General features: G+C 53.2%; 2 protein-coding genes across 9 annotated transcripts; both read right to left on the minus strand.

Moving 5' to 3' along the window:
• Positions 1–90: 90 nt before the first annotated feature.
• Positions 91–3,933, minus strand: PYCR3 (pyrroline-5-carboxylate reductase 3). Its single transcript, XM_031591311.2, has 6 exons — positions 3,828–3,933; positions 2,795–2,859; positions 1,868–2,047; positions 1,526–1,738; positions 1,355–1,447; positions 91–968 (listed from the first exon to the last, which is right to left on the minus strand). Exons 1-6 carry the CDS (start codon positions 3,907–3,909, stop codon positions 786–788), a joined length of 816 nt encoding a protein of 271 aa, XP_031447171.2. The 5' UTR covers positions 3,910–3,933; the 3' UTR covers positions 91–785.
• A 1,355-nt stretch (positions 3,934–5,288) lies between these two features.
• On the minus strand, positions 5,289–9,907 carry GFUS (GDP-L-fucose synthase). 8 transcript variants are annotated; one of them, XM_090138101.1, is made up of 11 exons: positions 9,845–9,907; positions 8,611–8,772; positions 7,936–8,050; positions 7,651–7,779; positions 7,367–7,440; positions 6,979–7,112; positions 6,826–6,890; positions 6,616–6,682; positions 6,465–6,544; positions 6,090–6,189; positions 5,289–6,006 (listed from the first exon to the last, which is right to left on the minus strand). In XM_090138101.1, the coding sequence occupies exons 2-11, from the start codon at positions 8,760–8,762 to the stop codon at positions 5,951–5,953; spliced, it is 972 nt and encodes a 323-aa protein (XP_089994227.1). In that variant the 5' UTR covers positions 8,763–8,772; positions 9,845–9,907; the 3' UTR covers positions 5,289–5,950. The 8 variants fall into 8 exon arrangements, with proteins under 8 accessions (XP_089994227.1, XP_031447175.2, XP_089994232.1 ...); XM_031591315.2 differs by having other exon boundaries at positions 8,611–8,777; positions 9,784–9,902; XM_090138106.1 differs by having other exon boundaries at positions 8,611–8,777; positions 9,816–9,883.
• Positions 9,908–12,387: the final 2,480 nt, after the last annotated feature.

Below are 12,387 nucleotides of genomic sequence, written 5' to 3' on the forward strand. Positions count from 1 at the left end.
GGACTCCATGATCGTTGTGGGTTTCTTCCAACTTGGGATATTCCATGGTTCTATGGCTCATCCCATCTATTCACTCCAAGATTATGTCCCCATCCCTGTCTTGGTGCCATACCAGATGGACCCAGAGGTCCCTTCAACCTCAACCACTCTGTGATGCTGTGACCTCCATTCCACCCACCATGGTGACTCCAACCCCACTGCTGTCACCTCCAAACAAACACATTGCACTGAGCACAGAGGACAGAAGGAACCAGAAAAAAAGCCAAACCTGCCACCACACTGCCCACCTTTATTAGGTCCCACTCCATGGTGGCCGCACACTTCAGCTTCTCCCACCTCCAGCCAGGATCTCCCAAAAGGCTCAAGGACCCTTTAGGGCTTTGGTTTGGGATCACCAAGTTTTGGTTTGGTGGCTTCAGTTTGGGATCACCATTCTTCAGTCTGGTGTCACCAGGCTTCAGTTTGCTGGCCAACATGATTTGGTTTGGTGGCACCATTCTTCAGTTTGGTGTCACCATGCTTGAGTCTGGGGTCACCAACCTCCACTTTGGGATCACTGTGCTTTGGTTTGCTGTCATCAATGCTTCAGTCTAGGGTCACCAGGCTTCAGTTTGGATGCTTCAGTTTGGGGTCACCATGCTTCAGTTTGGTAGCACCATGTTTTAGTCTGGGACCAACAGCCTTCATTTTAGTGGCACCAAGCTTTGTTTTGGTGGCACCATGATTTGGTTTGGTGGCACCAAGAGCTGTGGTCCCCACTACCACAGGACGAGATGGGATGTCTGTTAATCCTCCCCCATTTCGCTCGCCCGCTCAGTGGCTGCTTGCACTGCATTCATGACGGTGGCCCTCAACGCTCCTTTCTCCAGTTGGTACAACCCATGGATGGTGGTCCCACCAGGTGTGCAGACGTCTCCACGCAGCTTTGCTGGGTGCTCACCTGTCTCCAACAGCATCTTCGCTGCTCCCTGGGGATGTATGGGGTCAAGAGGTTCCCTCAAACCTCCTTTTTGCTTAAGGATCGCAGCATTGTCTCATCATTGGATGGAGGACCTCTATGTCCTCACACTGATCTATGGGATAAGGACCCCAAGGAAGGAGCAGCAATGTCCCCACAGTGCTCTATGGCACATGGTCACCAAAAGGGGACAGCCCTCTCTCCGTGTCCCCACATTGCTCTATAGGAGAGGGACACCAAAGTTGGGGTTGGACAATGGGATCCCCATGTCCCCATGCTGCTTTATGGGACAGAGACCCCAAAAAATGGAGTCAGGGATGTCCCTATAGTGATCTATAAGGAAGAGGCAACCAAGGCTGGGGATAGGGTTGTCCCCACATCCCCATAACTGCTCACCAGCAGCGTCTGGGCTGCAATTCTACTGGCCAGGCTTCCTGGCATCCCCATCTTCACAGCCCCCTCAGCCATGGCTTCAGCGAACAGGTACACCTGCAGGGGAAAAGCAGTGGGGAGAAGAGGGGATCCCCAAAAAAATCCGAGCACCCCAATATGGTGAATTGTACTTACATAGGCAACGCCACTGCCACTGAGTCCAGTGTGGATGTTGATGTAGGACTCGGGGACCTCCTCACACAGCCCACATGGGGACAGCAGGGACTGCAGCAGCGCTGCATCCCCATCCCCAACCCCACTGCCACGGGAGAACACAGCAGCTCCCACCTGCAGCACGCAGGGCAGGTTGGGCATCAGGCGCAGCACCTTCGTCCCCGTGGGGAGCAGCTGGGGGGGAATAGAGTCAGTGAGGGGTGATGGGGGTCAGCTGGGATGGGGGATTGGGAAGCAGAGAAGGAGGAAGAAGAGCAGGAGGGAGAAGAGAAGGAGGAACAAGAGGAAGAGGAGAGCACCCACCCGCTGCAGCTTCTGCAGGCTGACACCAGCTGCCAGTGAGATGAGGAGGTGCTGGGAGGTGACAGCAGGACGCAGCTCCTGCAGCACTGTGGGCAGCACGTGGGGCTTGGTGGCCAAGAACACCACTGTGCTCTCCTGAAGTACCTCCAGGTTGCAGTGCGTGGTGCGACAGCCCCACTCCTGCACAAGGGCAGGGGACAGGGTCACAACACCATGTCACACCCCATATCACAACATCCCATCCCAGTCCCAGATTTCAACCCCATGTCCCAACCTTGCATTCCAACCCCAATGTCCCAACTCAGTGTCTCAAATTCAAATTCCAATCCCATGCCCCAACCTCTGATCCTGACCCCATGTCCCAACCTCGGGTCCCAACCCAAAATCCCAACCCCATGTCCCAAACCAACACCACCACCCCTCCCAACCCAACATCACAACCCTTATTTCCTAATTCAGTGTCCCTACCCCATGTCTCAACCCCACTGTCTCAACCCTGTGTCCTAAAACCAGTGTCCCAACCCCACATTCCAGCCTTGTATTCCAATCTCTCATCCCGACCTCACATCATGATGTCGTGTCCCAACCCCAATCCAATGTCTCAGCCCCAAGTCCCAATCCCATTTTCTAGCCCCATATCCCAGCACCAACGTTCCAATGCTGTATCCCAATCCAGTGTCCTAATCTCATGTCTCAACCCCATTGTCCTGACCCCACTGTCCCCACCCCATGACCCAATGCAACATCACAACCCCACTGTCCCATCCTCATTGTCCTGATCACAATATCCCAACCCAGCGTTCCCTTTCAGGGAACACTTGGGGACTTTCCACCCTAATGTCCCTCAGAGCCCTACAGAGCTTTACAAAAGGTGACCCCAAATGCCACCTCCCATTGGGGTTGTCACTCTGTCCCCATGCCACTGACCCGCCACTCTGCCAGATTGCGGTCCGAGGGAGCGCTGACAACGATGTTGCTGGCAGGGACCTTCCCTTGGGGACATAAGGGACGTGGATGAGTGGATGGAGTGGCCCACAGGAAGCCACAAAACCAATGGGATAATGCATTATCCCCAGCCCAGTTAACATGCGGGACATGGAACAATAGAGATTGGGACATGCCATGGGGACAGCTGTGGGGGCATCGTTGTGACACAATACGGTGGCAATGGAAGTGATCCTACATGTTGGGAGCATCTGTTGGGTTAGCACTATAGGGAGGGTTGTCATCACATCCCCAGAATGCTCTATGGGACATCCAAGGAAGCTCAGACCTTTCCCCATGCCCTCACACTGTTCTATAAGGGAGAAACACCAGTGTCCTCATCTCCACATCCAAGTTAGGACAGACCTATCCCCATGTCCCCGCCCTGCTCTATTGGACAGGGACATCCCAAAGGGGACAGCCATGTTCTGAAGTCCCAGCACTGATCTATAAGGGAAAGACACCAGAGATGGTACTGGACACAACTGTCCCGATGTCCCCATGCTGCGCTATGGGACAAGGACACCAAAGGGGAAAGATGTGTCCCCACGTCCTTGCATTGATATATGGGACAGAGACATCCTAAAGTGGACAGACTTGTCCTCACAGTGACTTCTAGGGAAGGGACACTGGAGTAGGATGGAGGCATCCTCATATTGCTTTATGGAACAGGGTCATCCCAGAGGAGACAGCCCTGTCCTCATACCCATGCACTGATCTATAGGAAAGAGTCACCGAAATCCGGATTAGACATAACTGTCCCCACTTTGCTCTATGGGACAGTGACATCTTAAAGGGGACAGCCTTGTCCGCCATGCCCCCACACTGCTCTATGGGGGCAGGAACACCTAAGGTGGGGCACAGCGCCGTCCCACACCTCCCTATAGGGCAGGACACCAGACCTGAATTTTTCCCAGGGGAAAACCACGTGTCTCTGGCTCCAAGGCTCCAATCCAAGGCTCTGTCCCCCCCATACCTGCCCGCAGCAGCCCCCGGCCGAGGCCCCCCGCCATCCTCCCGGCGCCCACGAACCCCACGCGCAGCTCCTCCGCTTCCATCGCCCCGCGCCACTCCCCCCTCGCTCCTCCTCGCCCTCCCATTGGTCAGATGAGCCACACCCCCGCGCGGCGATTGGAGGGTGTGAGGTCAAGGGGGCGTGGTCAAGCTACGACGCAACTTCCGGGTGGTTACACGTGGTTTGAGGACAGCATCCGGGGTGTGACCGCTGCGGGAAGCACGTGGGGTGGGGGTGGGAAATAGGGGCGCCCTCCCATTTTGGGGACGTGCTGGAGGGAGTTCCTAACCCTATTCAGAGAGTATCTACAAAGCTTTCGTGCCCTGGAATTTATTTACTTTTTTTTTTTTTTTTTGGGGGGGGGGGCGGGTGGGGGCAGAGGGGGTGTGAGGTACTCTTGAATTTGTGTTAGGGGCTTCTCAACCTTTTTGGGTATTCTCCACTCTTTTTTTTTTTTCTTCCTATAGGGCACCCCCTCCATATCCAGGCAGCCCTGTAGCCTGGAATCCTATGGGGATGAGGGGGTTGGGCTGGCAGCAGAGAGTGTCTGTCCTCTGACTGGGAGAGGTCTGCTAAATGTTGCCTTGAATTTGGCATTGTGGCATTTCACCTCCACCCCAGAGAGGTCTGAGGGTGGGTTGGGAATGGTGGCTTGGAAGTGGGGTGACTTGGGAGAGATGATCACAGGGTGGCTGTAGGATGGAGGTCAGAAATCCTAAGGTGTTCCTATCCAATCCCAGCATGTCCCCATGCCTTGCTGGGGTATCTGTGCTACCCCAGAGTGTCCCCATTGTATACATAGGTAGAACACATCAGCACCCACGCCGTGTTTTGCATTGCCTTCATACCTCGAGCGGTCCCAGTGATGGTAGGGGAGCCTTGCTTAGCAGGATGTATGTCACCATTTCCTGATGCCCTTGGGAGGACAAAGCTGAGCTTGGGGAAAAGGCAGCTGGGCAAAGTGACCATCAGAAGTCTGCATGGGGTAAGCTTGAGCCAGGGGTAGGTGTAGGGTGGGTCCTGCTCCTTGGAACTAGCTGGATCCCTGTTTAGGGCAGGTCATAGAATTGTAGGTCTTCTAGGAATAGGTGTTGTCTCTGTGATGGTCCACTGGGAGAGGTCCTGGTCCTGGAGCATGTGCCCAGGAAGGACTTCTGGGTGGAGGGGTACACTTCTGTGCTCTGCCAAACCCCATTTTTACCCAACCAGGTGATGCTGGAACCAGGTGTAGGAGCTGGGCAATGCTGTGAACCCAAACCCTACAACCCAAACCAATTCTTGGACAGTGATGGACAACGTGGGAAATATTGGGTTTGGTGTCACTCAAAGAGCACCACCGGTGACCTGATAGTTTGGGAACAGCCACTCTAATAGTTGAAGGCATCTTGGGGTCGTAATGGATATCTCCTCCATAATTCCCCATTGCACTCTAATGGGTGGTGACAATTTCAGACTGCAGTGATGATGGGTGTCTACTCCATAGGTCCTTGCTGTCCCCAAGGCAGGGGCTCACCAGGACCAGGCAGTGGTTTTGGTCCCTCTAAGAGATGCTTTGCTGGAAGCTATGGGACAGTCCCCATGCAGCTCCGTTTCCCCATGCACCGAAAGCAACACCAAACAGTCATCTGTGATTCCTGTGCTGCAGCAACAGCCTCAATCAGCTTCTTTATTACAACCTAATTATGTGTAATTAGTAGTGTAGTCCATTATAAGAGCTGCCAGCCCATGCCCCAGGGATGATTGTGATCAATTCAACCATAGTGTCTGCTGCTCCTGTCCCATTTGGGATCTCTCTGGGGACAGCAGCACCTTTGGGACCCCCAATATGCCACCCAAAGCCCTCGGTGGGGTCTGCACCCTACAGCAGGTAGGAAAGGAGTGTTACCTGATCAGGGTCTCTTCTACATAAGATGCTACTTGATGATTTTTCACAATATTTTCCCCCTCTCCTCGCACACCCTCAAGCGTACCCAGGATCCTGGCACCCATTTGCTTTGGAAATATCGCTGTCAGCCCCCACACCCCATCCTCTGCCCCAGCAAAGGACAACCCTGAGTTAAAGAGGACGCGTGTGCACCGCTCCATCACTTCCTAGCACTGGTGTAGTTGGTGCTGAACCAGGTGCAAGTCTCCTTCACAGCTGGGAACAGAGAGGTGCCATTAGAAAGGTTTGAGACGGGGAGAACGGGGGGACACCCATGCATTGGTGTGACCCCTTCTCACCTTGTCTGAAGGGTGTGAACTGGAAGTTGGGGAGGTAGTGCCTGAGCTTGGCGTTGCTGGCTGTCTTCTTGAACTGCCCATCGGCCTTGGTTGTGTCGAACTGGAGTGGGAGGGATTAAGGGAAAGCAGGGAGGCTGAGGTGGTGAGGCTGTATTCTGCCCCACAGCTTGGCAATAGGGTGAGAGGTAATGACCTCAAGATTCGGGTTGGATATTAGGAAAGCTTGGTCAAACATGGGTTGACGTTTGGACTCGATGATCTCAGAGGTCTTTTTCAACCTTAATGATTCTATGAGTGAGCATGGTGGAGTTGGGTTAATGATTGGACTTGATGATCTTGGAGGTCTTTTCCAATCTGCCCTATACTAAAGGATACAATGAGCTCTCCCCTGAAGTCCATGGCCTCCACGATTGCCTCTGCAGCCTCTCTGATGGAGACTTCATCTTCTTCTCCCACTGCGGAGATGGTGATGAGCTGAGGTCATTGTTTCCCCCTTTCCCTCTTCCTCTTGGAATTTTGTCCTTACCTGACAAGATGATGGGCTCCACCTCCTCGTATTCCCGTAGAACCCAAATGAAGAGCCGGGCCAGATCCTACAGAGGAGCAGATGGCTCTTGGAGGACCCCAGGCCCTGAGGATCAGTGCTGCCCAGGACAACCCAGGAGGGCTCAGCCTGCGCTGAGGTCCCCCAGCCCCTCATGTCACCCCCCCAAGTGCTCCCCAAGGCCACACATACCAAAGAGTAGATAAACTGCCTTCGGGGCTTGCCTGTGCCCCATACGGTCAGAGCAGAGCCATTCTCTATGGGGGAAATGGAAAGAGCATTCATGAGCAACCCTACCAGAAAGAAAATACCCAAACCATAATATGCCCTATCTATCATACTCACGTTTGGCCAGATACACCTTATGGATGAGCCCTGGTAGCACGTGGCCATCCTCAATGTTGAAGTTGTCGTGTGGCCCAAAGACGTTGGTGGGGATGACGGCGGTGAAACGGCAGCCATGCTGCTCAAAGTAACCCCTGGGTGACAGCATGGGCTGGGTGAGTTCCTTCCCACTCAAATGGTTCTCTCAGTTGTGGGGTCACCCCCTGTCCCAGCAGAAAACAACCCACAGAGAGTCCCTAACTTGGTATGGCATCTCTTGGTTGCCAAGGCTGGGTATCTCCCCATCCCCATTTAGGTGCTGTCAGCCCTGGAGTTTCCCTTTGCCCCAATAGTTCTGGGATGCTCACAGCCCTCTTACACCAGGATGGTTCTCACATGGCCCTCACACCTGTTCTGGACATCGATCATCCTCTTGGCATAGGAGTAGCCAAAATTGGAGCTGTGTGGTGGCCCGTTGTGGATCTGGGGACAAGAGACACAATGTGAATCCAGCACAGACCATGTAGAGTAACTCAATGCAAGATTTTGGACACGAGGAGGTGGTGTGGTTTGAACATCCTGGGGAGGTTCAAGGTTATGCTTTGCCCACGGATAGGTTGGATAAAGGATGGAATCAGATTGGCCAGATTAGGACCCAGCTGTGTCCCTGCAAATGGAAACAGAGATGCTCACCATGGTCTCATCAATGGGATATGTTGTCTTGTCTGGGAAGATACACGTGGAGAGGCAGGAGACCACCTTCTGCACCCCACACTCATAAGCAGAATGCAGGACATTGTCATTGATGTGGATATTCCTCCTCTGGGGACACAGAGACATCTGTCAGTGTCACCCACAAAAGGGTGGTGGAACCACCAAACCCTGCACCCCATGGTGATGACTCATTAATGACTGCAGAAACCACAGTAAGCTCAGAGAGGGCAAGGTTCTGCAGGACCCACTCGCCCTGCTGCTCACCCAAAAATCCAGGTTGTAACGGATGTTTTTGAAGAGGCCCCCAACCATAGCAGCCAGGTGGATGACATGGGTGGGTTTATGTTTCTCAAAGAGAGCTTTGGTCTCCACAGCACTCCTAGAGGGAGGAAGTCATGGGGTTTACTGCATCAGTGTCCAAACTGTTGGTTTGCTTGGATTGCACTGAGTGAAGAGGAACTGCCTTGGGGGCCACATATAAAACATGCAATTCTGTGTCTCTATGGTCTTTAAGGCTCCTTCTAACCCAATCAGTCTATGGTTCTGTGATCCTTAAGGACCCTCCCAACCCTGCCATCCTATGTTACTATGATTTTTAAGAGCCTCTCCAACTCAAGCCATAGAATCATTCAACTTGGAAAAGACCTCCAAGGTTATCAAGTCCAACCGTCTTCCCACCCCACCATACCCACCAAACTATGTCCCCAAGTGCCACATCTACCCTTTTCTTGAAGACCTCCAGAGACACAGAACCATCCTATGGTTCTAAGATATTTAATATCCCATCTAACACAACCATTCTATGGCTTAATGACCTTTAGCAATCCTTCCAACCCAAGCCATTCTAGGATTCTATGATCTTTAGAGTCCATTCCATCCCAACCCATTCCATTAGTATGTTGTAGGGCAAAAGAAATGGATTGCTGGGGTTGGACTCACGTCAAGTCGGCGTCTCTGGAGGACACGAAGATCCACTCCTCATCCGTCTGCCCCTCACCATTGGCCACCACCTCCTGGATGGCTCTGCCCACCAAACCAGTGCCCCCCGTCACCAGGATGCGTTTAGGCTTTGCTCCCACAGCCTCCGTCATGGCCAAAGCCCTGTGCTGATGGGAGAGGGGGGAATAAGGCAATACCACCTAGGGGGGCACCCATAGGGACCCCCAACCTCGGGAGGAGAACCAAACTAATTTGGGATTATGTTTTCAGGGTTGAAGCTGTGTCTGCAAAAGCAAAGAAAAGGAAAAAGGAAAGAAGTGTGTCTGCCAGCGATGCTCCCGGGGCAGTAAAACTCTCCTCATCTGCAGTTGCTAATTAATGAAACCTGTCTGGTGCTGCCACGTGGCTACGGCAAGGCACAGCCTCCCGGAAATGGCTGCGGAGCACACGTCCATCCCCCTGCACCCCAAAACAGGGGGCTGTACCCTCCTTGTACAGCCCTCTGAACCCCAATCCCATGTCAGCACCTCCACATCCATCTTGTGTATCCCAGTCCCAGAGCTGCAACCCCTCCACGCACCCCAAATCCCATGCCAGCACCCTCACATCTCCCTGTGCACCCCAATCCCACAGCTGCACACCCCAAATCTCACGTCAGCCCCCCCCACAGCTCCAATCCCATGGCTGTCCTCCTGTACCCCAATCCTAGAGTTGAACACCCCAAATCCCATGTCAACACCCCACATCCCCCTGTAACCCCAATCCCAGAGCTGCACACCTCAAATCCCATGTTGGTAACCCCACATCCTTCTGTATCCCCAATCCTATTGCTGTCCCCCGCCTCCCCCCCCCCCCTCTTCTCCTCCCCCCAAGTCTCCAAATGCTTACAGAGACCCCAGCAGCTCCCCTATTCCTTGCCAGAGGCTCCCACCTTGGGGCACCCCTGGAAGCTCGCCCCACAATGGTATTTTTCCCCTCCCTCCTCTCCCACCCCCATCTTGGGGTGCCCTCACCCCTCTGTCACCCCCGTGGGTGACATCAAAGGATGCAACCTACCTCCACGTAGGATGGGGGGATGCTCTTTGCTCCCAATCAAATCACACATTGAGAGGTGTTACCCCCACCTGTGCCCTCCCCCCCCTCCCCACGAGGTGCGGGGGGGTCCCACCTCACCCCTATATCTCCATCCCATGTCGGGTTCCCACCCGAATATGCGGTCTCCCTCCGTCCGCACCTTTCGGTTCGGGCTCGGGCTCCGCTGCAGCCGCGCTTCCTGCGGGTTCCCCCCCCCCCCCCTTTCCCCTCCTCCTTCTCCGCATCGTCACCGCCGCCGCTCTGATCCTCGGGAAATGCAGTCCTGCACCGAACGTCCATGTGTGCTTTTGCAACCGGCTGCAAACACACGCGCGTGCATGCACACACATGCACACGCGTACGGTCGCTGGCCTGCAAGCACACGCTTGCATGCACGCACACGCATGCACAAGCGCGTGGCAGCTGGCTGCAAACACCCCCGTGTATGCACGGCCACACGTGCACCCCGAGTTCCCGTCTTGCTGCAGGGGAAGGGGAGCTCAGGCTCCATCCCCCTCCCTCCCCCAGCTTTGCAAAAGGGAATTCAATGAGCAAAGGTTTAACCACCTTTAATGCACTTACAGAGAAGATTATAAGAGAGCAGAGCTTTCTGATGGGTGAGGAGGAGGTTTCAAAGCCCCTCTAGCTGGCTCGTCCTGTGGGATTTCTGCTGAGTAAAGGCACTGCTCTCAATTAATTAAAATGCTGAAGAATGGGACTAAGGGAAACTCAGCAAGGGATCTCCTTCTAAGGAGATGTAGTCTCACTGTGGAGGAGTAATAGGATGTCATGGCTTTTCAGTTCTTTTCTCCCTCTAACTCTCTAGTGGCTGAGACCTGCAAGAGGAACATGCCCTTTTCTTGCTGGAAATACTGAGGAAAACCAGTTTAACCCCTTCCTGAGAGCTGCTTTTCGCCAGCACATCAAAGGATGCAACCTTGTGCTTGTTGTCACATGACCAGCCGTGTCACATCTGTCCCTTTTCCCAGCTGGGTGAGTCCCAAAATGTCACAGAATCATAGAATCACAGGTTGGAAAAGATCTCCAAAGTCACCAAGCCCAACCCCAAACCATCCCTACCTACATGTGTCCCCACAACCAGGGCTGCATGCACGCTCCACGGGATGAACCTGTGAGTTGGACCCTCCATGCCTTCCACGGATGACCATTTTTGGGGAAAGACCTCCAAGAACACCAAGTCCAACCCCAACCCATCCACACCATGCTCACTACCCATGTCCCCAAGTGCCACACCTCCATATTTTGTGAACACTTCCAGGGATGGTGACTCACTGCCAACGGGCAGCCCGTTCCAATGCCTGATCACTCTTTCAAAGAAGAAATTTTCCTTAATAGCCAACTTGAACCTCCCCTTGTGCTATCTTCCCAGGACACAGGATGCACTAATTTCACACGTGGAGTCTACAATGAGATGCTGAGGGTTGAAGCTGCCTCTCCATGCATGAAAGTCCTTCGTTTGCCCTGCAGACATCATTCCATCTTTCATCCTCCACCAGACGCCAAGAAAACAACTCATTTTGGCGTTTCCTGCATGTCCCCTCCACCTGCCCAAGGCCAAGCCATGGGGATGAATTGCAGCCGCAGTCAAATTAGCCAAGTCAGGGAAATGCAGAAAGGCTAAGGAGGACTTTCCAGGTGCAAATGGGAGGAGAACAGCTTTCTGCTGGGAACTTTGAAGCATAATCTTGGATAACTCATGTTTCTGCTGAGAAATTGCCACACTCAGCTGAAGCCAGAGCCCAAATCACACCGCCGTCCTGAATAACTGTGGTGCTGGGTTTAAAGATGCTAATTATGGAGCCAATTACCCAGGTAATGTTGGGGCATGAAGGAAAATCACAGGGAGAGTTGTAAACGTGCAGTGACCGCACAGGATGGGGCAGACTTGTGGCTTTTTGCATAATCTAGCAAAATCTGCCAAGCTAAGGATAAAAGCATGGAGATGATCCTTATGCTGAGATATCTCCTGTGTGGCATAAAGCAGAAGACCTTGCATCAGGCATGGTAGAGCTTGGGTGACTTTGTCACAGCTAGAGAACCTCTGTGTCGTCTCTGTGAGGAAGCTTCCTTGTGGGTAACCTATTTCTCTTCAGCTGTCTGGTCATTTCCAACCCTGCTCTTTCCTCCTGGGAAAGGGTGTACAAGCAATCCAAATGCATCCTGCCCCAGAATGGAGTGGAAACCAGCTTGCAATGTTGATTCAAGGAACCAGTGTGAAAGTGCACAGAATGATGAGTCAAGGACAACAGCCATGGTTTTTCCTAGAAATGGGAGGATTCTCTGCGTGGGAAATAGGAACCAGTAGCAATTCAAATGGAAAATTTCTGGACTTGGGTTGAGAAAGGAGTAAACCTGATGCCTTGCAAACTCGTGGGATTGGGAGATTTTGTTGTGCAGCATCATCGTCATCATCACTTCGTGTTTGGTCCTTCAGTCCTCTTGAAGGAGAGAGGCAAGGAAAAGAGCATGCGTGCCCTCCATGGTCACTCATAGTCACAGTGACTGCTTTGTGACAGTTACGGAATTTTGGGGTGGCTGAGAGTCACAATGAGATCAGACACTGGGTGTGGGGCCAGCCACACCCCAACCTGTAGCTTGGGAAGGTGAAGGTGGACCTCCTCCAGCAGGTCCCACCTGTTGTGTGCCTGGTCCTGGTATGGGATCTCTTAAGGATGAGGCATG

The sequence above is a fragment of the Phasianus colchicus genome, chromosome 3, assembly GCF_987193195.1.
Source record: "Phasianus colchicus chromosome 3, bPhaCol1.hap1.1, whole genome shotgun sequence".
NCBI classification, from domain to species: Eukaryota; Metazoa; Chordata; class Aves; order Galliformes; family Phasianidae; genus Phasianus; species Phasianus colchicus.